This window comes from Desmodus rotundus, chromosome 5, assembly GCF_022682495.2.
Source record: "Desmodus rotundus isolate HL8 chromosome 5, HLdesRot8A.1, whole genome shotgun sequence".
NCBI lineage: Eukaryota > Metazoa > Chordata > Mammalia > Chiroptera > Phyllostomidae > Desmodus > Desmodus rotundus.
The window spans coordinates 755215-780798 of record NC_071391.1 but is presented as its reverse complement, the minus strand read 5'-3'; the positions used below and the strand labels follow the sequence as shown (position 1 = coordinate 780798).

At 65.7% G+C, this 25584-nt stretch overlaps 2 protein-coding genes across 2 annotated transcripts; both read right to left on the bottom strand.

Moving 5' to 3' along the window:
• Nucleotides 1-218: 218 nt before the first annotated feature.
• Nucleotides 219-25318, bottom strand: MUC2 (mucin 2, oligomeric mucus/gel-forming). Its single transcript, XM_071221365.1, has 49 exons — nt 25220-25318; nt 24377-24647; nt 23474-23588; nt 23142-23232; nt 22953-23065; nt 22560-22770; nt 22244-22369; nt 21766-21883; nt 21533-21671; nt 21344-21454; nt 21174-21243; nt 20943-21080; nt 20681-20845; nt 20162-20256; nt 19739-19865; nt 19094-19349; nt 18930-18982; nt 18735-18835; nt 18297-18448; nt 17861-17999; nt 17455-17565; nt 17201-17380; nt 16877-17116; nt 16256-16412; nt 16050-16181; nt 15418-15565; nt 15106-15149; nt 14555-14770; nt 14149-14172; nt 11918-13591; nt 8282-8317; nt 7768-7997; nt 7225-7399; nt 6486-6733; nt 5771-5954; nt 5256-5481; nt 4526-4704; nt 4051-4120; nt 3835-3932; nt 3705-3736; nt 2936-3113; nt 2537-2641; nt 2302-2342; nt 2069-2188; nt 1880-1981; nt 1108-1236; nt 899-938; nt 616-742; nt 219-540 (listed from the first exon to the last, which is right to left on the bottom strand). The coding sequence occupies exons 1-49, from the start codon at nt 25293-25295 to the stop codon at nt 348-350; spliced, it is 8106 nt and encodes a 2701-aa protein (XP_071077466.1). The 5' UTR covers nt 25296-25318; the 3' UTR covers nt 219-347.
• LOC139440956 (mucin-2-like) lies at nt 8336-11730 on the bottom strand. The gene is made up of 2 exons (XM_071221616.1): nt 8735-11730; nt 8336-8358 (listed from the first exon to the last, which is right to left on the bottom strand). Exons 1-2 carry the CDS (start codon nt 11616-11618, stop codon nt 8336-8338), a joined length of 2907 nt encoding a protein of 968 aa, XP_071077717.1. The 5' UTR covers nt 11619-11730.
• Nucleotides 25319-25584: the final 266 nt, after the last annotated feature.

The following is a 25584-nucleotide window of genomic DNA, read 5'->3' as shown; positions in this document are numbered from 1 at the left end:
AGAGACGGGGCAGCCCTGGAGAAGGGGGTCCCTGGGGGGCCACGTTCCCTGCCAAAGCCAGGCCAGGAGATGTGCACGGTGTCCCTGGTGCCCTGCACACAGAGCCTGGTGACCGGCCCGCGGGGGTGACAGTCCCTCTGGGCCTCCTGGACGCACTGAGCCCTCAGAGAGCAGCCCGCCGCGCCGCCGCCCCGCCCGCTGAAACACAGCCACACAGCATCTCTGCCTGAGTTTATTTTGAAAGTGAAGATTTGAACAAAGGCTCGGAAAATAAATATCTACCGAGAGGAAGCCCTGAGGGGCAGCGGGCCGGGGGTGGTGCGGGGCCTGGGTGCCTGCGGCCCTGCTCAGCCCCTGCCGGAGCGCCCAGCTGGCAGGGGCTCACATGCGCTGTCCTGGCACAGGCAGCTCTCGATGTGGGTGTAGGTGTGTCTCCGCAGGCTGCCGTCGGGGCAGAGCAGCTGCGCCTCCCGCCGGCTGGTGCGCTCCTCCTTGCAGCAGGAGCACTGGCGGTGCAGGGCCTGTGCCTGGGCCGAGTACCTGCAGGAGCCACGGTGAGGCCCCTCCAGGCACGCAGCTCCCTTCTGCCTCCCCCTCGCCCGTCCCGAAACTCACATGGAGAAGGTCCCACAGGACCCGCTGCAGTAATTCATGGTGACCCTCGCGGTGCAGTCGCCATCCGAAATCTCCCGGGTGACAGGGAAGGTGCTGCAGGGCATCCTGGTCTCGTTGCGAGGGATGCCTGGGGGGCGGCGAGGCGGAGGCTCAGGGAGGGGCTCCACACCTCACAGGAGACCCACCGCCTTGTCATCACGCTGAGACTGGATCCTGGGGCCCCGCCCCTGTGCCTTCCACCCCGGAGGGGCCCGGGGAGCCCACCCGCCAGGCCTCTACTCACATTTCCTGCAGCAGCCATTGGGCATGAGGGTGATGGAGCCCTGGAGGGAAGGACAGGGGGTCAGGGTGTAACCCCAGGGACAGTTCAGACATCAGGGGCCTGGGCCAGAGGCCACTGTCCCAGCACTGGGGACCAGCCCTCTGGGGACATGGGGACCCCCACCCCTAGCAAGCGCACACACAGCCAACGCCCCAGACGGGCCGGCTCACCGGGAGGCAGTCTCTGGGGTCGAAGTCGGGGCAGGTGATGTTGGAGACAGACGAGATCAGCTGGTTGTGGACTTGCATGCAGCTGAAGAGGGTGCAGTTGTTTGTGGGGTCGCTGATTATGTCCCCGGGCTGTGGGGCAGAGCACAGTGTGGTGAGGGCCAGCAGGAGGCCCACCGGGAAGGCAGACCTGAACGCCAGGCCCCACCAGCCAAGTGCAGCTCTCGGACAGAAGGTCCAGCCTGCAGGCCCAGAGCCACCAGGCAGGTGACATGCAGAAGGGGCCCAGGGACAGCCACCAGCCTGGAGTCTATGGACATGTCCGTGTCCTGACCCCCAGGCCCTGTGGACGGGGCCTTATTTAGAAAAAGGGGGCTTTGCGGATGTGACTGAAGGAAGGGTCGCAAGATGAGGTCACCCTGGATGACTAGGAGGGCCAAAGTCCAAGGACAAGTGTCCTTACCAGAGGTGACAGAAGAGGCAGAGAGAGGAGGGACCATGTGATCATGGGGACAAAGACTGGGGCATGCAGCCACTCAAGCCCAGGGACCCCTGGAGTCCCAGAGGCTGGAAGAGGCAGGAAGAACCGTCCCCCGGAGCTTCTGGAGGGAGCGCGGCCCTGTGGCACCTGCATCTCGGACTCTGGCCTCCAGGAAGGGGACAGAATTGCCCCTGCTGTTCTCAGCCCCACACCCGTCTGTGGTCACTAGCACCTGTGCAGCCGGGTGGGCACTGGGAGAAGCCCGTCGCGCCCCCACCCCACCCCAGCACACACCTTCAGGATGAGGGGGCGCTCCCCACCAGGCCTGTTGATGATGCACTGGGTCTGCTCGCACCGGGGGCAGCACTCGCCCGAGACGTTCACCAGCTCGAAGCCCTAGGAGACACGAGCCGGCACTCGGGGTGGCATGCAGAGAGGAGGGGTGTGGGGTGGGGCCCGTGTGCTCCTGCGCGGGGGACTCACTGGGCTGCAGACTTGGTTGCAGGGCACATGGCTGCAGGACACCTTCTTGAGCTGCGTGGCGCTGTCCGTGACGTTGGTGCAGACACACACCTGGCACTTGGCGTACACTGGTGAGCCGGGCTGGGGAGCGGGGGTGGGGGGAGGGCGTGTGAGGCAGGCAGGTGAGCCCCGGGCCTGCTCAGGACTCCACCCTCTGGCCCTGCTCCCTCCCCACAGCGTAGCCCCCAGCTCACCTGGTACTCAGCATTCCCGACAACACACACACCCTTGGGCACTGGGGAGGAAGAGAGCCAGCCCTCTGGTCAGACACACAGCCTGGGGATGGGTGGGACCCCAGAGGGGAGCCACTGCCCCTCACTGGTCCCCTCTCACCACAGCCCAGCCCCAGTGGCCGCCCACCAGTCCTTCTCAGAGAGCCCTGGGCCAGGCCAGGACCTCCGCCCCGCCCCTCGCCTCTGGGCCCCTCACCGCAGGAGTAGAAGGGGCAGCACCGCCCCGGCAGCATCTCACTCTTCACCTCGAAGCCCAGCGGGCACTGTGGGGGCTCCTCCTTGCACAGGCTGGTGTTGCACTCTGAGGACAGAGGGAAGAGACACGGGAGTCCCAAGCTGCTCCTCTCAGGCACGGCCCTGTGCCCCCGACCCCGCCCAGCAGGGCCTGGGCCCAAGCACGGCTCTCTTCCAGAGCTTGCTCTCAGCTGGATGAGCCTGAGGCCCCAGCCTCCAGCGGCCTGGGCTCGGTGGCTCCCTAGCCCACGGAGGAGGTGACGACACTCCCAGGGGTCTGCTCAGGGACCCCAGGGGCCCCAGCTGGGGACAGAGGCCCAGGGGCCCAGAAGCAGCGCCCCCCCTCCCCAGGTGGCCTTACTGCAGGAGGTGATGTTGCAGCAGGTGTCCAAGGGGTCGACTTCAGTGACCAGGTAGGTGCCATCCTCGGAGCACTGGGCGGGGGGCTTCTGGCTGCACTTCCTGGGCTGACAGACGATGCCGCTGCCGCCCTCCAGGCAGACGCAGTCCTTGCAGTCGAGCTGGAAGTGCTCCCCGAACTGCAGAGAGCGGGGGTGAGCGGGACAGGGCCTGCGCCCCCCACGCACCAGGGACGCACTGTGGCATGTCTGCGGTCCGCGGGAGAGGGCGCTGCGCCAGGCACCCATGGGTGGCCCTGAGCGGCGCCCCACGCCCTCCCACCTCTCCGCCCATGGGGAGGTTCTGGTCCAGCACAGGAGCTGTCACTCAGCGCCAGGCCACTAGTGACACAGCCATGATCAGCCGCGATGGGCCAGGCACGTGGCAGACGCAGCCCCTGTCCACCGGGCGTGTGCAGAGGAGAGCTGAGGGCCTCATGCAGGAGGCGCTGGCTGAGACCTCAGCTCAGGTCAGGCCGAGTACTGGGCAACCAATGGGCCCGCAGTGAGGAGGGCGGATGGGTGAACAGAGGGGCGGAGGGGCAGGGGTGGGAGGGCGGAGGGGTGGAAGGAGGGGGGAAGGGCCTGATGGAGGGGAGGCTGGGTGGACGGGGTGGGGTGGGGAGTGGGGGACATTCCTGCCAGCCCCGCTTCCCAGCCCCTGAAGGACTCATTACTCAGTCTTTGCAGGAGGAGAGAAGACAGACCCAGCCACCAAGGGGCGGGGCCTACCTTTCTGGGCACATTGTCGGGTCCCACGCAGCCTAGGAGAGAAGAGACAGCCTGTTAGCAGAGTCCAGGGGGGCAGGACCAGGCTCAGCCTCGAGGGGGCTGGAGAGGGGACCGGGAGCGGGAGGCATACCACACACGTCCACACAGACATCAAAGCCGGGGGCGAAGTTCATGGTGCCCTCAGGACAGAAGCAGCCTTCCACCAGCAGGGTGCTGTTCTGCGGGCTGCTGCGGGAGCGGGAAGGTGTCGTGAGCCAGGCCTGCGGGTGGCTGGGGGGCAGCACACTGGGGCCGCCCTGGCCGGGCAGGGGAGCCCACCGCTCCCGTGCACCCTCCCACGGCTGACCTGGACTTGCAGGTGGGCTCCTGTACAGGCCCACAGGCCTGGTACTCCCTGTGGGGCGGGCACACCAGTGCTGTGGGGGGGGCCAGAGTCAGGAGGGAGTCAGGAGGGAGGAGCCTGTGCCTCCACCCCTCCTGCTACCTCCCACCCCCGCAAATGACAGCCCTGCCCCACCCTTCCCCTCTGCTCCCACACTGGGCCCCCTCCCATACCAAGGGTGGCGAGTGCCTGCCACCACCTGGCTCGGCACCCCATGTAGCCCCAAGCTGGGTGCCAGGCACTCAGTGGCACCCAGCCAGGCTGGCAGCACCCCAGCCCTTCCTGCCCCAGCAGCCCACCACCCTTTCCTAACCCAAGACCTAGCCTGCTCTCCACATGTGCCCAGCCACCCCGCTCCGGCCTGGCCCCAGGCTGGGCACGGCGCCTGGCATAGCCCTGCGGAACCCCCGCTGGGGGCCAGGGGCCAGCGGGCACTTACGGCAGGCCCCGTGGGTGTGGTTCCGCCAGTCGACGCAGGCGCCCTGCTGGGCGCAGAGGGTGGCGTAGGTCTGCAGGCTGGCGCATTCCATGCCCGCGTTGGGCACAAAGCAGGTGTCGAACATGCAGGCTTCATAGTAGTGCTGGGGCGGCACCAGAGCATGGCACGGGGCAAACAGACTGTGGGGGGACATGGGTCACACTCTGCCAGTGTCACTCCCTGCCCCTCTCACGCCCCCTCCACCCAGTGCCTGTCTCTGGGCGGCCCTCCGAGAGGCCCTGGGTCAGGGGACTTGGGAGAGCAGGCCGGCTCCCAGAGTGGCCAGCACACCCCCTCCAGCGACCCTAGCACAGGGCCACCCAGCCTCAGCGTGCACACCTCTAAGGACAACGTGCTCACTGCCCCCTGCTTCGGGAGCGACCCCCTGTCTCGGCCCAACTCTGTTTCCGGCATCAGCCCTGAGCACACACTCTGTCCTGGCCAACTGGTCTACCCCAGGCTTCAAGCTGCCCTGCACCCCCAGGGGTAGGGACGATCCGGGAGGTCTGACCAGGCAGCTCCAGCCCGCGTTCTGGGCCCCTTGGTGGCTGGCACCTGCCTCCCAGCCCCACATTCAGTGCCTGCCCCCTCCCCTTGCAGACAGGTGGGGGCCCAGAGAAGGGAACCCGCTTCCCGAGACCCTGCAGTGCGCTAGTGACCCAGGCAGAGGCAGGCCCAGGAGCACAGTCACCTGTCCTTGATGAGCTCACAGAGAGGAGATGAACAGTTCTTGTGGGGGGTGACCATGCCGCCTCCTGCGGGCGTGGTGGCCGGGCGCCGGGTGGTGAGGCTGGCGTGGAGACAGTGCGGCTTGGTCGGGTCGTTCACCACCCACTGGTCAGCTGCGACCTCGCAGCTGGAGATGACCTCGCCACTGGGCAGCACACAGTCGTCCCGGGTGTCGTTGTTGCAGGTGCCTGTGTGGGCGAGACGGCCCGCACTGAACCCGCCTGGCCTGGCCATCCGGCCGGCGGGGCGAGCCCCAGGACCCCTCCGCCCCTCTGCCCCTCCAGCCCAGCCTCCCTGCTGACCAGCTAGCCGGGGCCGAGGGCACAGACGACACTAGACTCTGATCGGCTCCCTGCAGGGGCCAAAGCAGAGGGGGGGGAGCTCCACCGGGGCAAGCAGGTGCTCGCGCTGTCTCTGCCCACCACCCTCCCCAGGGCACAGCCCAGAGGCTGCCGGGGCCAGCGGCACGAGGCTCACCACACTGGCCCTTGGTGTTGTTGCCGAAGCGATAGTAGGGCAGCCGGATGGAGAAGGAGAGGCCGTTGTAGGAGATGACAGCGCCCAGCTCGGGGATGTCCACCACGTAGTTGATGCCCGACTCGTACACCTGCAGCCCGAACTTCTTGTAGGGCAGGGCCACGGCCTGCTTGTTGACCTGCACCTGCGGCCGACACACCTGGGCTCAGGGACGGCCAGCAGGACAGGCCGTGTGGGCACTCAGTTGCAAGCCTGCCCTGCCTGGGCCCTCTGACCAGGGAGGCCTACGTGTCAGGGCAGGGCGGGGCGGGGTGGGGCGGGGCCAGGCGAGCTGTGTCCCACCCCACCTCTCTTCATGCTGGGGGGGGCGGTCACTGCCCGTCACCTCCCCCGTCCTGTTCCTTCTCCCTCTTCTTTGTCCTGCTGGTCCAGGGTCAGGTGGCAGCGAGATGCCGCCCATTGAGCCCCCCAGGGATATTGGGGCCTGTGGAAGGGGTTGGGCTCCTTCCATGGCAGACGGGTGTAAGTCCGGTCCTGCCCAACAACCCCTGTCCCTGGGGAGGCTCTCCTGCGCTGAGACCTGTGGCCAGGGTGGTGGCAGGGGCTGAGTGGGGGCGGTCAAGGGGTCCCCGAATGCCCCAGAGCACTGCCCTCTGCCAGCCGGGCTCTGGAGGACTCGGCCTGGCCTCCCGCTGAGCGGGCCCCACCGGCATACCTGCACCTTCACAGGCGCCATCTGCACTGTCCTGATCAGCACCTCCTGGGTCTCGTGGTGCACGATGAGCGTGCGGGGGCAGGACACCTGGTCGCGGACATCGCAGTGGTAGTTGTCGATGTAGACCCCGAAGTTGTCCACGGTGGGGGCGACCTCCTCCACCAGCACGTAGGTGCAGTTGCCCTGGTAGCTGTAGTAGAGCCCGTCGAAGGTGACGTAGTGCGGGTCCCCCCAGCCTGTGCAGTAGCCTGCGGAGGGAGTGGGGTGAGCCAGTGTGGAGCCTCGAGACGGGGCAGGGACAGGGATGGGCGGGGAGAGCAAGCAGGGACCCAGGCACACGAGCATGCCAGCCGGGAAGGCCTGCTTCCACCCCCACCCCCCAAATGGGCACCTCCCCTCTCAGCCAGCCCACCATGATCCATCCCTCCAATGGGACACATCCTGGCTTTGGAGCCAGAAGCCTGGGTCCCATCTCCAGCTCTGCCCTCTAACCCCAGAAACAGCCTCATTCCATGGAGGCGGTCAAGCTGCACCAGGCAAGCCCTGGCCCCTGCCCCTGTCCAAGATGGGAACCCCTAGGGGGAGTCCCTCAGGACATGCGCCTGGCACACCAGGCCATCACGCACCGCCTGGGCTCTGTGCCCAAGGTCCTCAGGCCCTGCAGCATCCACCCACAGAAGGGCGGGGCGGGGGAGGGGAGGGGAGGGAAGGGGAGGCCCCGTGGCATCCCCTGGCTTACAGTCACACTCCCAGTGCCAGCAGCAGCCGTCCGGGTCCATGACGCGCACGGGCGCGAGGTTGTTGGAGCACGCAGGCATGGGCGGGGGCTTGCACTCCACCTGCACCAGCTCCACGGTGCTGTCGTGCTTGCACACAGCCACGGTACAGTTGCAGAGCCACCACGTCTCATTCTCCTGCAGCAAGGAGGGCACGGCATCAGCCGGGAGCAGCCAGGCCCGCTGCCCTTCAGGAGTGTGAGGCCCTGGGTGAATGTCTGGGTGTCCCCCCGGAGGCTGGAGGCCAAGGGCGCCCCGTTCAGGAGACAGCTCCCTCAGCCTCCCTGCAGCCTACCACCTCTTATGAGGACGAGGTAGGCGGGGGCAACAAGGTGGGAGAGCGCTGGCAGACACTGCACCCAAAAGGCTTGGCCAAATGGCCAGTGGCTCAGGTCAGAGGGCACAGGGCCATCATGGATGACCAGCAGAAAGGCAGCCCCTGGGGCTTGAGGCCAGCATCGTGCATTTGGTGCTCAGGGGCCAAAAGCTGCCCACAGTCCACTGACCTGTCTGGGAGGGTCGAAGTCTGGGCACCCTGGGGGCTTGGTGGTGGTCGGCGTGTGTGAGGTCGTGGGCGCAGGTGGGCTAGGTGTGGAAGAGGCTGTTGGCTTGGATGGTGTGGGCTTGGGAGAGGGTGTGGATGGGCACGACCAGTTGAAGATCTCAATGGTGCAGCTCACCGAGCAGTTGGCATAGTAGCAGGTATCTCCATGAGTACCATTGTACACCTGCTCACCTGCAAGGGGGAGACCCAGGCCCTGTGCCATCCAGGCAGTGGCGCCAGAGTGCACAGGCAGGTCCCCACAGGGGCCGCCAGGGGAAAGCGCCTATCCCCCGTGGTCCCCTGATTCACGTGGCAGCAAGGTGCCACTGGCCACAGGGACAGCCACCCATACTCAGCAGGCAGCTGCCAATCAGCTCCTGGTTGAGACCTGAGACCGAACTCCTCCTCACTGGTAAAAGTAGACCTAAGTCCCACCAGCCTCTGATGCCCAAGTCAGAAGAAAAAAGCTTAGGTACCTGGGGCATAGAACGTGTCGTTCAAAACGCAGCACGGCACAATAGGAGAAGTGACTACAACGGAGGTCGGGATTGGCCTGGGGGTGGACACACTGACTGACGTGCTCGTGGTGATGCCCGGTGTGCTGGCGGGTGTGGTGGTTGGTGTCTCTGTGGTGGAGATGGTGGGTGTGGTGGTTGGTGTCTTGGTGGTGGTGGTAGTGGGTGTGGTGGTGGCGGGTGTGGTGGTGGTTGGTGTCTCAGGGGGGGTGGGGGTGGGAGTGGTGGTTGTCTCAGTGGTGGTGGTGGGTGTGGTGGTTGGTGTCTCAGTGGTGGTGGTGGTGGGTGTGGTGGTGGTTGGTGTCTCCGTGGTGGTGGTGGTGGTGCTGGTGGGTGTGGTGGTGGTTGGTGTCTCAGTGGGGGTGGGGGTGAGAGTGGTGGTTGTCTCAGTGGTGGTGGTGGGTGTGGTGGTGCTTGGTGTCTCTGTGGTGGTGATGCCAGGTATTCTTGTGGTGGTGGTGGTGGGTGTGGTGGTAGTTGGTGTCTCCATGGTGGTGGTGGTGGTGGTGGGTGTGGTGGTGGTTGGTGTCTCAGTGGGGTTGGGGGTGGGAGTGGTGGTTGTCTCAGTGGTGGTGGCAGGTGTGGTGGTTGGTGTCGTGGTGGTGGTGATGGTAGGTGTGGTGATGGTGGGTGTGGTGGTGGTTGGTGTCTCCGTGGTGGTGGTGGTGGTGGTGGTGGGTGTGGTGGTGGTTGGTGTCTCAGTGGGGGTGGGGGTGGGGGTGGGAGTGGTGGTTGTCTCAGTGGTGGTGGTGGGTGTGGTGGTGCTTGGTGTCTCTGTGGTGGTGATGCCAGGTATTCTTGTGGTGGTGGTGGTGGGTGTGGTGGTGGCGGGTGTCTCCATGGTGGTGGTGGTGGTGGTGGTGGGTGTCTCCGTGGTGGTGGTGGTGGTGCTTGGTGTCTCTGTGGCGGTGATGCTGGGTATTCTGGTGGTGGTGGTGGTGGGTGTGGTGGTGCTTGGTGTCTCTGTGGTGGTGATGCCAGGTATTCTTGTGGTGGTGGTGGTGGGTGTGGTGGTGGCGGGTGTCTCCATGGTGGTGGTGGTGGTGGTGGTGGGTGTCTCCGTGGTGGTGGTGGTGGTGCTTGGTGTCTCTGTGGCGGTGATGCTGGGTATTCTGGTGGTGGTGGTGGTGGGTGTGGTGGTTGGTGTCTCAGTGGTGGTAATGGTGGGTGTGGTAATGGTGGGTGTGGTGGTGCTTGGTGTCTCTGTGGTAGTGACGCCGGGTATTCTGGTGGTGGTGGTGGTGGTGGGTGTGGTGGTTGGTGTCTCAGTGGTGGTAATGGTAGGTGTGGTGGTGGTGGGTGTGGTGGTGGTGGTAGGTGTGGCGGTGCTTGGCGTCTCTGTGGCGGTGATGCCGGGTATTCTGGTGGTGGTGGTGGTGATGGGTGTGGTGGTTGGTGTCTCAGTGGTGGTAATGGTAGGTGTGGTGGTGGTGGGTGTGGTGGTGGTGGTGGGTGTCTCCGTGGTGGTGGTGGTGGTGGTGGTGGTGGGTGTGGTGGTGCTTGGCGTCTCTGTGGCAGTGATGCCGGGTATTCTGGTGGTGGTGGTGGTGGTTGGTGTCTCAGTGGTGGTAATGGTAGGTGTGGTGGTGGTGGGTGTCTCCGTGGTGGTGGTGGTGGTGGTGGGTGTGGTGGTTGGTGTCTCAGTGGTGGTAATGGTGGGTGTGGTAATGGTGGGTGTGGTGGTGCTTGGTGTCTCTGTGGTAGTGACACCGGGTATTCTGGTGGTGGTGGTGGTGGTGGGTGTGGTGGTTGGTGTCTCAGTGGTGGTAATGGTAGGTGTGGTGGTGGTGGGTGTGGTGGTGGTGGTAGGTGTGGCGGTGCTTGGCGTCTCTGTGGCGGTGATGCCGGGTATTCTGGTGGTGGTGGTGGTGATGGGTGTGGTGGTTGGTGTCTCAGTGGTGGTAATGGTAGGTGTGGTGGTGGTGGGTGTGGTGGTGGTGGTGGGTGTCTCCGTGGTGGTGGTGGTGGTGGTGGTGGTGGGTGTGGTGGTGCTTGGCGTCTCTGTGGCAGTGATGCCGGGTATTCTGGTGGTGGTGGTGGTGGTTGGTGTCTCAGTGGTGGTAATGGTAGGTGTGGTGGTGGTGGGTGTCTCCGTGGTGGTGGTGGTGGTGGTGGTGGGTGTGGTGGTGCTTGGCGTCTCTGTGGCGGTGATGCTGGGTATGCTGGTGGTGGTGGTGATGGGTGTGGTGGTTGGTGTCTCCGTGGTGGTAATGGTGGGTGTGGTAATGGTGGGTGTGGTGGTGCTTGGTGTCTCTGTGGTAGTGACACCGGGTATTCTGGTGGTGGTGGTGGTGGTGGTGGGTGTGGTGGTTGGTGTCTCAGTGGTGGTAATGGTAGGTGTGGTGGTGGGTGTGGTGGTGCTTGGTGTCTCTGTGGTAGTGACGCCGGGTATTCTGGTGGTGGTGGTGGTGGTGGGTGTGGTGGTTGGTGTCTCAGTGGTGGTAATGGTAGGTGTGGTGGTGGTGGGTGTCTCCGTGGTGGTGGTGGTGGTGGTGGTGGTGGTAGGTGTGGCGGTGCTTGGCGTCTCTGTGGCGGTGATGCCGGGTATTCTGGTGGTGGTGGTGGTTGGTGTCTCAGTGGTGGTAATGGTAGGTGTGGTGGTGGTGGGTGTCTCCGTGGTGGTGGTGGTGGTGGTGGGTGTGGTGGTGCTTGGCGTCTCTGTGGCGGTGATGCTGGGTATGCTGGTGGTGGTGGTGATGGTGGGTGTGGTGGTTGGTGTCTCAGTGGTGGTAATGGTAGGTGTGGTGGTGGTGGGTGTCTCCGTGGTGGTGGTGGTGGTGGTGGGTGTGGTGGTGCTTGGTGTCTCTGTGGTAGTGACGCCGGGTATTCTGGTGGTGGTGGTGGTGGTGGGTGTGGTGGTTGGTGTCTCAGTGGTGGTAATGGTAGGTGTGGTGGTGGTGGGTGTCTCCGTGGTGGTGGTGGTGGTGGTGGTGGTAGGCGTGGTGGTGCTTGGCGTCTCTGTGGCGGTGATGCCGGGTATGCTGCTGGTGGTGGTGGTGGTGGGTGTGGTGGTTGATGTCTCAGTAGTGGTAATGGTAGGTGTGGTAATGGTGGGTGTGGTGGTGCTTGGTGTCTCTGTAGTAGTGATGCCGGATATGCTGGTAGTGGTGGTGGTGGGTGTGGTGGTTGGTGTCTCAATGGTGGTGGTGGTAGGTGTGGTGATAGTTGGTGTCTCGGTGGTGGTTGTGGGTGTGGTGGTTGGTGTCTCTGTGGTGGTGGTGGGTGTGGTGGTTGGTGTCTCAGTGGTGGTAATGGTAGGTGTGGTGGTGGTAGGTGTGGTGGTGGTTGGTGTCTCCATGGTGGTAATGATTGGTGTGGTAATGGTGGGTGTGGTGGTGCTTGGTGTCTCTGTAGTAGTGATGCCGGGTATGCTGGTGGTGGTGGTGGTGGGTGTGGTGGTGGTGGGTGTCTTGGTGATAGTGGGGGTGGGGGTGGGGGTGGTTGGTGTCTGCCTGGTGGTGGTGGTGGTGGTGGTGGGTGTGGTGGTTGGTTTCTCAGTGATGGTGGTGGTGGTGGGTGTGGTGACAGTTGGTGTCTCAGTGGTGGTAGTGGTGGGTGTGGTGGTTGGTTTCTCAGTGATGGTGGTGGTGGTGGGTGTGGTGGTGGTTGGTGTCTCAGTGGTAGTGGTTGTGGGTGTGGTGGTTGGTGTCTCGGTGGTGGTGGTGGTGGTGGGTGTGGTGGTGGTTGGTGTCTCCCTGGTGGTGGTGGTGGTGGTGGGTGTGGTGGTTGGTTTCTCAGTGGTGGTGGTGGTGGGTGTGGTGACAGTTGGTGTCTCAGTGGTGGTGGTGGTGGTGGGTGTGGTGGTGGTGGGTGTCTTGGTGATAGTGGGGGTGGGGGTGGTTGGTGTCTCCCTGGTGGTGGTGGTGGTGGTGGGTGTGGTGGTGGTTGGTGTCTCCGTGGTGGTGGTGGTGGTGGTGGTGGTGGTGGTGGTGGTTGGTGCCTCAGTGGTGGTGGTTGGTGTCTCCCTGGTGGTGGTGGTGGTGGTGGTGGTGGTGGTGGTGGTGGTGGTTGGTGCCTCAGTGGTGGTGGTTGGTGTCTCCCTGGTGGTGGTGGTGGTGGTGGTGGTGGTGGTGGTGGTGGTGGTGGTTGGTGCCTCAGTGGTGGTGGTTGGTGTCTCCCTGGTGGTGGTGGTGGTGGTGGGTGTGGTGGTGGTTGGTGTCTCAGTGGTAGTGGTTGTGGTTGTGGTGGTTGGTGTCTCAGTTGTGGTGGTGGTGGTGGGTGTGGTGGTTGGTATCTCAGTGGTGGTAGTGGTGGGTGTGGTGGTTGGTTTCTCAGTGGTGGTGGTGGTGGTGGTGGGTGTCGTGGTGGTAGGTGTGATGGGTGTGGTGGGTGTGGTGGTCGTAGAAGATGAAGGGCCACAGGGCTTGCAGCAGTAGACGTTGATCTCATAGTTGAGGCAGAAGGGCTGTGGCATGACTCCCCCTGGCTTCTGGTCTTCGTTTTTGCACACCAGCCCGACTGAGAGGTTACACATCACAATTTGACCCAGCTGTTCAATGGGGACATCTGGAAACTGAGAAGCTCTGCAGGAGATGTTGGCTGCGAAGCCCAATTGACAGACATTCTTTATGTATTCAAAGTCTCCACCTGGTTTGTTAAAGTCTGGCTTCCCGGAATCCACCCAGCCCGTCCACTGGCAGTCTTCCACACACGGAGTGGTGGGGGTCAATACCAATGAGGGCGTGGTGATGGTCACAGTGGTGGATGTGGGTGTCATTTTTGGGGTCGGGGTGGTCAGTGAGGCGGTGGGGGTTGTCGTCACCGTGGTGGCGGTGGTGGCAGTGGCAGCAGCAGCGGTGGGTGTGGTGGTGGTTGGTGTCTTGGTGGTGGTGGTGGCGGTGGGCGTTGGGGTCTGGGTTGGGGTCATCGTGGTGGTGGGTTCTGGTGTAGGGGTGGCTGTTGTTTCTGGGGTTGGGGTGGTCGTCACCGTGGTGGTGGTGGCAGTGGTGGCGGCGGGCGGCGGGGTCAGGGTGGGTGACCCAGGACACTCATCCATTGGCAGACAGCAGTTGACGCGAATCTCATAGTCGTAACAGACGGCAAACGGCCCGTTTCCAAACTGCTCTTCGTTGTTGCAGATGAAGCCGACGGAGACGTTGCACTGGGCCTTCTGGCCCAGCTCCTCCCAGCTGGGGTGGGGCTCAGTGGCCGCCCTGCACTCGATGGCCTCGGGGGCCTGGCAGACACTGTGGAAAGTCTCTCGGTCGCCACTGTCGGGCTCGGGGCTCGGGTGGTTCTCATTGATCCAGTCGGACCAGAAGCAGCACAGGCCTAGGGAAACGAGAGCCAGTGCTGGTCATTGATGCCCAGGGGACCCCCCGGAGGTCACTGGGACCCAGAGGGCTCCAAGAGCCCGGGACTGCGCCCCCTACTGACAAGGGCCCACAGTGCAGGCTCAGAGCTTGGGGCTGGACTCTACACCCACCCTCCTTTTGCAGCTGAAGACCGAGGCCCAGGGCGGGCACAGCGCTCTACACTCACCAGGGCCATCCCAGGCCACAGAGCTCCAGCCCAGAGCCCCTCCCTCAGCTCCAGTCAGATCCTCGTGCCAGATCAATAACTAACAAATAGGCTGCCCATTCCGGTGAGGAAGCACACTGGAAGGGCCTTGGCCTTGACCCTCGACCAACACTGCTGTCTGTCGGAGCTGGTCAAGTCCCCCTGCATGAGTCCCTGGACTCAGCAAATCAGGAATCTGTCACCAAAGGCACTGTGTGTGGTCCCTAAGCAGAGGACCGGGCAGCCGGCCCCAGGTCCCGGGTCGGGTGGCTCTGCGAGGGAGAGGGTTAGGTGGAGCTTGTCTCCTCGCCCGGACACTGCACACTTACTCGTAGTCGGAGAGGAAGGTGGAGCTGCAGGGAAACGAGAAGAAGGGCGTGTCAGAGCCACCAACTGTCCTCACTCTCACAGGCCTCTCCTGCGGCTGTCGCGCCCCTGCCAGCCCGCTCGGTGGTGGCTGCGATCGCCACCAGGACCAACGCAGAGGGATTTGAGGACATTTCTCTGCTTTTGCTAACCCATAGCGGTATTTTCTTGCTGGTTTCGGGAAACGCCCCACACCACCGTCACTGTGGTCTGGGCTTGGGGACACAGTCGTGACACGCAAGGCTGGGGGCCCAGCGGACACTCACTGCCTGAGTCCAGAGGCATGTGGGTGTCACCTCCCGCCTGCACAAGGCCCTCTCTGCTGGCTCGGAGTGCAGCGGGGAAGGGGCGCATGGCCCCGGGCCTCACCTGTGCTGGTCACCGGGGTGTTGGTGGGGGTGGTGGGGGTGGTGGTGGAGAGCACAGCAGTTGTGGAGAGCACAGCAGTCGGGACGGGGGGCATGGAGGAGGGTGGACGTGTCGAGGCGGACACACAGATATTGAAGTGCTTCTCCACCGTGCCGTTGGGGCCACAGATCTCCCAGTAGCAGAAGGCGCCATTCTGGGTGAAATTGAGGATCTTCCCTGGGGAGCAGGAGCGGGCCAGGGGACGCACATGAGGAACAGCAGCCCTCAGCCTGTTCCGATAAGGGACAGACAGGGCGTCCCCCAGCTCCTGGCAGTGACAAACCAATGCTCTGTGGGAAGCCCGTCCCCCGACCACTCAGGAGCAGTGTGACAGGAGGGTCCCAGGCTCCTCCCCCCGGAGAGACACAGCGTGTGGTGGGAGCCACAGACCAGAGGGGCTCTGGGTGGCAAGGACCCGCAGGTGGAGGCCAACTGCCCACCAGGGGCGCAGCCCCAGGGGCCTAGGGCCAGGCAGCCTGTGGGCTCTGGGGCGGCCGCAGAGGGCAGCTCACCTTCCTCAGGCTGGCAGACGACCTGCGAGGAGCCGGTGCACAGGCTGCAAAGCAAACGCAAGGGCTGCAGGCGCGGGGAGGCCAGCCCGTTCTGCACCCAGTGCGGCCCAGAGTCCCAGGGCCCAGCCTGAAAGGAGCCCACCCCAAGGTCTGAACGGTGGGCAGGGTGGGGGTGGGGAGAGGCAAGCAAGACCCAGAGAGAGAGGCCTGTGCCCTGGCTCCCGTGTGCCTGCACTGCACACGTGTGCGCTCATGTGGGTGCCCGTGTGCGCGAGGACCTCCCCAGGCCCCCTGTGCTGTGCGCTCAGGTACCAAGACTGGCAGTCTTTCTCGGGGGGGACGGGCGCTCCAGGCGGGTAGTGGGTGCCCTCCACGTAGCAGCCACATTCTTCTCTCTTGACACATTTCTTCAGGTCCTCCTCGTAGATGGGCTTGTCCGCGGGGCACCGAGGGTAGCAGCCTACGGGAACCGGGGGCTCAGGCTTGAACGTGTTGCTGGGACCCCACCCACTGTCGCTGCTGCGCCAGGCCCTTCTCTCTGGGGTGCTCCTCTAGGAAGGCCAGGGCTGGAAAGGCAGAGGACTAGATCCACCCCCGCCGAGCGGAGCCGAGCGAGCGTACTGCCCTGAGACCAAAGGGACAGCCAGGCCCCGCCCACCGGCTGCCCCGCTCTGACCCCGGCCTGGCATACCTCTCACTCCTTCCATCCAGCTAGTTCTCCGCTCAAAGGCCCCCGGCCCCTCCTCTGACATGCTCCCTCCCCTGCTCTGCTGCATCCTCGGTGCCTGTGCTCCGACCTCCCAGGTTGGGCATCACCCTGCCTCTTTCCTGCCTCGCCCCTGCCCAGCAGGTCTGAGCTCAGGCTCCAGGCCCCCGTCCGACGCACAGATTCTGCAGCACGGGGAGCCCTGGACCCCAGGGTCCCCAGCCCCGCAGGGCCTCACCCTCCAGGTAGGACACGGAGACGTTGGTGTGGATGCCGTTGAGGGTCCGGCAGGTCTCGAAGCTGCGGTTCCCGCAGGGCTCGTAGTGCCACTCGCACTCGTCCGGAGGGTTGTAGTAGTCGCAGAACACCGCTGGGGGGCAGGGCAGGGTCAGCCGCGGGCAGGGAGGGCCCAGCCACCCTCCGCACCCTGGGGGGGGCACTCACGGCACAGTTCCGGCGTCCTCCAGAACACACAGGCGCCCTCCTTGGTGCACTCCTGGGCGTAGGAGGCCACCGCGGAGCAGAAGCACTCGCAGTCCCCGCCAGTGTCGCAAGAGCAGGAGTCGTGGACACAGTTCTCATAGAAGGGTTTGGGGTCCACCTGGGGGGAAGCCACCGTGGGCCTGGGTCCGCACTGGCCTCGCAGGGCAGGTCCCGGGAACTCAGGGCCCCGTGGCCAGCCCGCTCCTGGAACAAGGGCTGATGGCCACATGGCCCCCCAGGGGGTGCTGACGGGGAGGCCCAGGGACAGCCAGCCATTCCTCGCTGCCCTGCCCTGCCCTGCCCTGCCGCTCAGCCCCTGCCCTGCCTGGGCGGAGGGCTGCCTGGAGTTAGGGGGTTACTGTCCTTCTCCTGCCTTGGAAGGTACAGGAGACTGGGGCTCCAGCCAGGGGTCTCAGAAGGAAGGTTTAATGTCTGGTCAGGTGGTCAAAGGACAGAGGCTGGAGGCAAGCTGGAAGGCAGGTGCGATTCCAGCAGGACTCCCCAGAGGCTGCCAGGCCTCGCCTGTGGCCACGCCCTTCGCCCCACCCCAGAGCTCACGGCCACACCCATAGCCACGCCCACCTTGCTGTGGCAGACCCGGAACACCGGGCCTTTGATGATGCTGCACTGCTTCTCTGCCCAGGCGAGGCGGTGCGGGTTCTTGGTGCAGGGCTCGGGGATGGTGGTCACGTCCGGGCAGGTGGCGGCCTCCTTCCAGCTGTTCCCGAAGTCCAGCTCACTCTCCACCACCATGTGGTCCCGCGTGGTGAAGTCGTTGCTGGAGTGCTGGTCGAAGTTCCCGCACAGGCCACACACGGCGCCCTGCGGAGAGGGGCGAGCAGAGGCTTCCAGAGGGGCTCACGGAGGGGGCCTGCGGGGGCCGGGCGGACAGGGGAAGCCGCGCACCTTGTAGGAGGGGGCCAGCTTGACGAACACGGTGGTCCTCTTGTCCCAGATGACGATGATGCCGGTGCTGGTCTCCACCACCAGGTACTGGCCCACCTCCCGCGTGGTGTAGGACACATGGGCACCCTCGTCACGGTGGATCACTGTGAGCTGCTTGTCCTCCAGCTTCAGCTCCGTCCTCTGTGCCCAGGGGAGACCCGGTCACTGGGCGTGTCCACAGGGACCCCACACGTCCCCGGGTGGGCAGCACTCACCCCCAGGAAGATCTTGATGGCCTTGGAGCAGGTGACACCCGTCGTGCCGCAGGGGACGTTCTCGGTGACGATGCTGAAGGAGCCCAGCGAGGAGCTCTGGCCACAGTAGTCCTGGGGACCCACAGGAGATGTGAGCCAAACCAGCTGGGCACCAGTGCCCTGCGCACCCCACCTTGCCGAGCCTCAGCCCCCTGTGACATGGTGGTCCCCATGTGACCACCCCCATGCGCCCCTCACTCCTCATTCACCCCGCACTGAGCGAGTGTCACAGAGTGGACGGGAGAGGAAGGGCCAGCTGCTCCCACCCAGGCCCCTCACTGGGCTGCTCAGCCCTCACGGCCGTCCTCGGGGCCAGCGGAGCAGGGACGGGGCGCAGGGCAGGTCCGGGAGCTGCCCTCGGACTCACCTGAGTGGCCACGTAGGAGCAGTGCCCGTCAAAGTCGTAGTACTTCCCATCAAAGGTGATGTAGTGGCCGCTCCCGTAAATGGTGCAGGTGCCGTGGCAGCTGGTCTGGGTGCAAGCCCAGCGTCCTCTCTGGCAGGTGCTGAGAAGGGCGGGAGACGGGCCTCGAGCTGTGGCTGGAGCCCCGGTTCTCCCATCCCCGCTCCAAGGGCGGCTTGACCGAGCCCCCAGGTGCTGTGTGGACAGCCCCCCAGGCATGGCACCTACAAGCCCTCTCAACCAAAAAGTGCCATCCAGCACCCCCATTAGGGCCAGGACTTGGCCAGCCAGGTGCAGGGCTGCGGGGCCCAAGGGGAAAAGGCCGTCGCCCAGGCCCTTCTCCAGGACACGGGGCCCTCGGAGCACTTGGGGCTGGGGACAGCCAGGCCAGGCGGCTTACCAGGTGTTGCAGTTCACCCGGATCCTGCTCCCGGGGGCGTACACATCCTGGTTGTGCACGCAGGGGCACTCCTCCTCCTTGACGCAGCCCCCACGGCCATCGTCCAGCAGCCCCTCGGGGCACACGCAGCCGCTGACGCACTCTGTCTGGTACTGGGGCAGCCAGACAGCGGGGGTCGGGGACTCAGTGCCAGGCCAGCCCTGCCCTGCCGCTCAGCTGTCTCTATAGACACTGCCCCTCACGTCCCCATCCCACACCTGAACCCTGTCCCTGGGCCCACACCTGGGCGGGGAGATGGGTGAGAACTGCCTGCCAGGGGCCTCCCTCCAGGGATGGGCGGGCCAACGAGGCCCCTGCATCTGCAGGACTGGCACCCAGAGCCTCAGGGCCAGCAAAGGGCCGGCCCCGCCCCCTCCACAGGGCCCGCCCAGCACTCACGGAGCCGGCAGCCAGGGTCTGGCAGCTGACAGGCTGGGGGCTCCCGATGGCCAGCGCGGTCAGGTTGTTACAGTCGACGTGAATCTTTGGGGCCTCACAGCCTATGGGACAGAGGCGCCGCCTTGGCTCAGCTGAAGCAGAGGGGGGAGAGCAGGCCCAGGGGAGGAGGCCACACACAGGGCTGTGTCCACTTACGGTGGCCGAGCAGCCTGACCCGTGTGCAGTGCAGCCTGGCGTTCCGGCAGACGCTGCGAGGGAGGGCAGAGGAGAGCGGGGCTGAGCGAGTCCTCTGCTGGGCTGGGCGGGGCCACGGGCTCCCCAGGGACAGCATCCCCACCCTGCCCGGCCCAGACACCCACCATTGCTCCCCCTGCCTCATGACCACTTTGCCCGCCTGCAGGTAGAGGCCGTGGTGGTAGCAGGAGCACTTGGCCAGGGGCACACAGTGGCCCTTCTCGTCCAGAAAGGTGTGGTCGGGGCAGCCGCAGCCGTCCACGGGGGCGAAGCCCTGGAGGCAGTGGGTGTCGGCCTCAGAGAGTGAGCGGCAGGTCTGCTGGCAGGTGGTCAGGTTGTACAGGAAGATCTGTGACGTGGGGCAGGAGCCCACGTCCTTGTCTGCAGAGTGAGGGGCCTCATGAGGGGCCGGGAGAGGGCCCACTCCCACTCCCACCCCACTGGCTGTCTCTCAGCCCCACCTGGTCCAGGACCAGGACACCTGCCTAGCCACGTGGCCAACGAGGGTAGCCCCTGGGCCCCTGGGCCCCCGGGCCACACGAGCACACCCGCCCCCACACCTGCCTGCCGGGCAGATGGGCGGTGGCCTCAGCCCTGGGACCCTGCGCAAGCAGCGGAGCCGTGCCGTCCGGCTGCAGCAGGCTGGCCCTCCCCTGGGCCCTGACGCTCAGGAGGAGCTGCCCCAGGGGGCGCTGGGTGGGGGAACCGAGGGCCAACTCCCATGGAACACCAGACCCAGCCCCAGGACTCCAGCAGCAGATGGCACTCACTGCACACGAGCTCCCGCCAGCCCCACAGCAGCACGCCCCGGGCGGCGCAGGCGCGGGCGTAGGAGGACAGGGCGGCGCACAAGCAGTCCTCGCTGTTTGCACAGTTGCAGGTGTCGTATCTGCACCTCTGGGGGGAGGGGGGGGCTGTGAGCCAGCACTCCTGTGCGGGCACTCCCGGCACACAGGAGCACACACGCAAACACGTGTGCACACACTCACACATGCCACAGGCGTGCACACATGTGCCACATATATGCATGTTCTCATGTGCTGTGTGTGTGCTATATGTACACGGGTGCATGTGTGTGCACATGCTCGCACTCAGCAACTCCCAGTGGGAGCCTCAGGCTCAGCCAGGCGCACGGAACACCCCCACCTGGGCCAGACCAGGGGGCAGGGAGTGCACGTGAGGGTCCCACCGACCTTGTAATACTCGGCGGGGTCCACGGCGGAGTGGCACCTGCTGAAGGGCGTCCCCTTCTTCTTCAGCAGGGAGCACCAGTGCTCGGCGTAGTTGGCTAGAAAGGGGTCAGCACCTCAGTGGGGGTGGCCCCTCCGGCAGGTCCCCTGAGTCTGGCTGGTCACCCAAGCTGGCGTGAACACCATCCCCTCTGGGGCCCAAACCCAGTCCCTCCTTCTAGGTCAGCTGCGCCCAGACCAAGCTGGGGTGCCCACCTCCCAGCCTCCCAGACATGGCGGGGTGTTTTGGAGGGCGGAGGGCAAGCTGTCCCAGTGCCAGGCCTGCTCCCGGATGAAGGCCACCACCCAGCAATTAGTGGCCTGGCCCCTATGCCCTTTCACTTGGCGGGCTGCCACCGTGGCCACATGGCAGAGGGCAGCAGGTGGATGGGCTGGCCCTGAGCAGGGTGGGCCGCACCTCCTCCCGCACCCACACACCGTCCACCAGGCGCCCCAGCTGTCCCGGGCGGGGCCGAGCCTCACCACTCTCGATGTTGAGGGAGCAAGGGTTGTCCAGCCAGTCCAGTTTGTCCTGGCAGCTGGACTGGGCCTTCCAGGTGTTGGCGAAGCTGGCCCCCGTGGCCTCCACCAGCCCACCCGCCGTCTGGAAGTCATCGCCTTCCTGGCCGTTGAAGTTTCCGCAGAGGCCTGAGGGGCCAGGACAGGGTTGGAGCGAGCAGGGCGCAGGGGGCAGGGGGCAGGCCTGAGAGCGGCCTCTGTGGGGGACCCTGGCAGGACCACTCACCCTGCACGCGGCCCTGGGCGGCCTGGTCCAGCGTCAAGAACAGCTGCATCACGGGCTCGAGCTGTACCTGCAGCCTGAGGCCGAAGGCCGTGCTCACCACCAGGTGGTAGGAGGACGGCTGGAAGACGGAGAAGCTCGCTGCAGGGCAGGGGCACAAGGGCGTGAGGGGCCACCGGCCTGCCTGCCACAGCCCTTGGCTCCCGCCACCCAGGCTCCCGGAGCGGGGCTCACCTGTCACATGGGGCAGGTTCACCTGCAGCGCGTTCAGCAGGACGCTGCCGTCTGACTTGAAGGTCACCACCTGTGGGAAAGACCAAGGGGACCCCAGAGATGACAAGGGCCTCCGGGATCTGGGGGGTAGGGACATCCGTGCGGAGGACACGGAGGGGAGGGGCACCCACATTCTTCTTTTTGTCGGCCAGCAGCACCACTGTCTTGAGGCAGGTCTGCTTGTCCGTGGAGCCGCAGGGGCCCAGCTCACCCAGGAGGGCAAAGGCATCTTCCTGCTCAGCCTGCGGGAGGGCGGGGCTGCAGTGAGGGCGCAGGCCGGACACCAGCCCCGCCCACACGCTCCCCGGGCTGCGGCCCACCTTGGTCAGCACGTAGTAGCAGTCTCCATGGAAGGTGTACTTCTTCCCGTCGAAGGTGGTGATGTGGGAGCCGCCCTCCAGGGCGCAGGTCCCAGGACACGGTAGGTCTTTGCATACCCAGCGGCCGGCGTGGCAGACGCTGTCGAGCAGTGGGCGCAGGGTCAGGCGCAGGATCGGGCACAGGGCTGCACCCAGCCCACCGGCCCGCCCAGCCCCCCTGGCCCCAGACTCACCACTGCTCACAGCTGCTGCTGACCTGCTGGCCAGGCGCGTACGGGCGCCCGTGCCACCTGCAGTGGCACTGGCGCACGGGGATGCAGCCACGGCCCCTGATGTCGTCATACACGGTGCCTGGGACAGCACAGGGTGGTGTCACACTCAGCCGGGGTTGCCGTGGGGGCCACCAGCCAGGCCTCCCACCCATAGTCATCTCTGGTCCACTGAGTGACCCCGAGGTCCCCACATGGTGTCTGGTCAGGGATCTTCCTGTGCCTGAGAGCCCGGCCCCTTCCCGGAAACTTCCAGGTTCCCTGTGCTAGGCAGGGGGTCTGTCCTGGTAGGGCGATGACCAGGAAGGGGTCCCCTCACCTGAGACCCCTCGGAGCCACCACTGTGCCTGTCCGGGAGGGGCCTTCAGCACTGGCATCCTTTCTACCTGGACCCCGTCCCCTGACTCCAGGGCGGCTCCCCTGCGGCCACCACAGCACATACCTTCGGGGCAGAAGCAGCCATCCATGTGGTGCTCCTCACACAGGTTGCTGACCTCCAGGTGCGAGCAGGTGTCCATGCAGGGCGAGCCGCTCTCCAGGTAAACCATGTTCCCAGGGCAGGTCTTGGCTGAAAGGGCAAAGGCAGGCCCCTGAGCTGGGGATGGCCAGGAGGCGGAGTGCGGAGGGCAGGGCGAAGGGCCCTGGGCTCCAGCCCTGCTTCGGGTCTGCCCCGCATCCGAGGCCGAGGCTGCCGACCTGGACACTGGGCCACCCTACCCGCCAGTGTCCCCATCCTCCCGACCCCCTGGGACACTTACGGCAAAGGGAGGCCGTCCTCCAGTTCCCCGGGCGCCCGCCGGCGTGGGAGCACTGACGGGAGAACTCGGCGATGGTGCTGCACACACAGGAGGCGCCGGGCGGGCACCGGCAGCGGTCCTGGGTGCAGGCCTGCAGGTAGGGCTCCAGCGGCAGCAGGTCCAGGCAGTCCTCGAAGGCCGCGGCAGTCAGCAGCCTCTCACATTCGGCGCGCTGGCAGGCAGATGAGGCAGTGAGCGGGCTGCTCACGCCCTCCTCCCGTCCATGCTGCCCAGCCCCGGGCCCCCGACAGAGGCCGACGGGGAGGACGAGCAGCGCCATGTCCCTGGGCCCCCCCATGCGGGGAACCACTCCTGTCCGGGGCGGGGGGGGGGGGGGGGGGCCCGGTGACTCACGTGCTGGGAGCAGGACGCAGCAGGGGCCGGCACCTCCTCGAGGTCGTCACACGTGACCTCAGGCTTGTTGACCTTCTGCATGTTCCCGAACTCTATGGCACTGAAGAGCACACCTGGGGGGCATAGCCGGTCAAGGGGGCGCCGGAAGCCTGCGCCCCACCCCTGCCTGCTGACCCCAGCGGCCCTCACCGTCCGAGAGGAACTCAGAGTAAGCCTGCAGGCCGTTGTAGTCGCCGCAGAGGCCGCAGGTGTGGTTCCGGAACTTACTGTCCAGCTCCAGCTGTTAGGGGAGGAGGGGCCGGGCAAGGGTGAGCGGCCACGGGCTGGGGCAGCCCCCCACGGCCAGGCCACCTCACAACCTTGTGTGAGAGAGCATCAGTTTCCGCCTGGGGGCCCCCACCCTGAGGGGCCTCACCTCTGCCCATCACTAACCCACCGGCTTCTCCACCCACAGAGGCCACAGGGCGCTCGCTGCCAGCCCAGCCTGGACCACGCCATGCCCCCGGGGCCCCGGCACCCACCATGACTGAGTCCTCCCGGTTCCACATGAGGGTCAGGCCAGCGCGGGAGAAGACCTTCGTGTAGGCGTCATTCTTCTCGACGAGCAGCCCGGGGGTGTAGTGTGGGGTGCTGACCCTGGGGGACACGCAGGGAGTCAGGGGCCGGCCCACACAGCCACCACCTGGCCCTCCCCGTCCCGCTGCCCGGTGGGGACTTGAGGCTGTGTGGCCAGCTCTCACCCTGGAGCCACACTTGGCCGTGGCCGTTGGAGGCTGTGGTGGCCCAAGAGACCCTGCCCACTTGGCCTGGTGGGCTCCCTCAGGTGGAGTCCAGCCCTGCCTGCCCACCTCCCTCTCCACATCCCCGCCCATCTGGGCGGGGGGCCCCAGGCACCCCAGGAGGAAGGAAGGCAGCCTCTGTCGCCCCTGCCCAACCACACACGCACTGTGCTCCCCCAAACTCTGTGCCTCCGGGGGCCCTGAACCCACTCCTGCCCTGAGCCAGCCTGGCCACCTGGGCTGCAGCCAGACCCAAGGTGAGGAGCAGGGGTACACTCAGAGCCCCACTGCTCCGGAAACTACACGGCTCAGCAGCGGGGGCCATGGGCAGGGGCCCCCGCAGGCCCCTCCCTGCTTGTGTGACTCCAGTGTGGGGTCAGAGGGTACAGGGTCTCCTTACCCCCTGGGCCAGGATGCCAACAACTGTCCCACCACCACCCGGAGCCTGGGGGGCCCTGAGTAGGGGCCGAGGGAGGCTCGCAGGACAAATACAGCCCTGAGCCCTGCCCCACCATCCACGGCGGCCCTGGTGGGGGCTCGTCTGTTTGCTGAGGGGATCAGCACCTGACTGCAACCCAACAGCCTCCTCCTGAGAATGGGGGGCTCCCAGGGTCCGCGGGAGGGACGCCAGCTGACCCCACTCACATGGCCCCGTTCACCACGACCAGCTGGCGGGTGAGGTAGATGGCGTCGTCCTTGATGGTCAGCAGGATGTAGTCCACCTGGGGGTGGCCCCCGCTGCGGCCGGGGCTCCGCCGCAGGTGCACGGCGAACTCCTTGTAGGCGTCGCGGCAGTCGGAGGCCAGGTTGTAGTCGCAGAGGCCAGGGAAGCGGAAGACGTCGCCGTCGAAGGTCTTGTAGTGGAAGTCACCCCAGGTGCTGCAGACGTTGTGACCGTGGCTCCGGGCTCTGCCTTCTGGGGGGCGCGGGGGTGGGGGGGCAGGGGTCAGTGGCCCAGGGGGGCACCCGGCACCAGGCACCCGGCTGGCAGCCGTTCTCCGAGGACCCTCCACAGAGCCCTGAGGTAGCAGAGCAGGGCACAGGGCGGGGCGTCCTTCAGGAGGGACGTGGATGTCCCACCCTAGGTGCCCAGGCTCCTCTGACTGAAGCGACCCCTTCTGCAGGTGGCCAAACCCAGACCTTGCCCCTCTGAGCATCCCTGACATCTGGGGCTGGGGCCCCCTGGCCGGCCCTTCCAGCCACCCCCCCTCCCCAACACTCACAGACGTGGCCCAGCTTAGGTGATTCCACCTGGTCACACACTCTGGCCAGGTTACCACCTTCAAAAGGATGGTGGGAACCCAAGGCTACCTGTCCAACCTTCCTTCTGTCCTTCCTTCCCCCCAAAGTCATCAGGGCTGGGGGCTGTAGGATGCCCCCCAAACCAGCTACCCTAAAGTCTGGCAGATGAGGACCACCTCCCATCCCAGGCTGGACATCTGCCCACACTGCCCAGCCTTCCTGCCCTCCCAGGACACAGCCCCTCACCCTTCCGCAGCTCCGCGCCCCTGGCCGAGGTCAGGGCCAGGCACAGGGCCATCAAGCAGCCCAGCGGCAGCCCCATGGTGGCAGGGCAGGTCGGTGTGGGAGAGCGACCAGGGCAGGGGTCCGGGCTTTATATGGCGCAGCAGGGCTGTCCGAGAGTGGGGTGGGCAGAGGAGAGGCGAGGGATGGGTGGAGCATTAGCCAAATTTTCGAGAAAACAGCTGTGGGGGCTCGTAGGAGCCACCGTGGGGAAATATTGATTCAGGTTATCAGAGGGTTATCTTCTTACTTATTTATCTTCCTAGGTAAAGCTCCCCCCTCCCAGTCACCCTGTCCTGACCCACGCCCAGCGGACCTCCATCCCTCCC

Bases quoted from the DNA above. Each gene is read 5' to 3' on its own strand.
- LOC139440956 (XM_071221616.1), bottom strand. From the start codon at position 11,618: ATGGAGACACCAACCACCACCACACCTACCACCACCACACCTACCATT. The intron at 8,359-8,734 runs GCACCACCACAC...GTCCACCCCCAG, and splicing joins CACCACCACAGAGACACCAA to GCCAATCCCGACCTCCGTTG.
- MUC2 (XM_071221365.1), bottom strand. From the start codon at position 25,295: ATGGGGCTGCCGCTGGGCTGCTTGATGGCCCTGTGCCTGGCCCTGACC. The intron at 18,449-18,734 runs GTGAGTGCTGGG...TGGCTGCCCCAG, and splicing joins AGACCCTGGCTGCCGGCTCC to TACCAGACAGAGTGCGTCAG. The intron at 1,237-1,879 runs GTGTGTGCTGGG...TCTGCCCCACAG, and splicing joins AGCGCCCCCTCATCCTGAAG to CCCGGGGACATAATCAGCGA.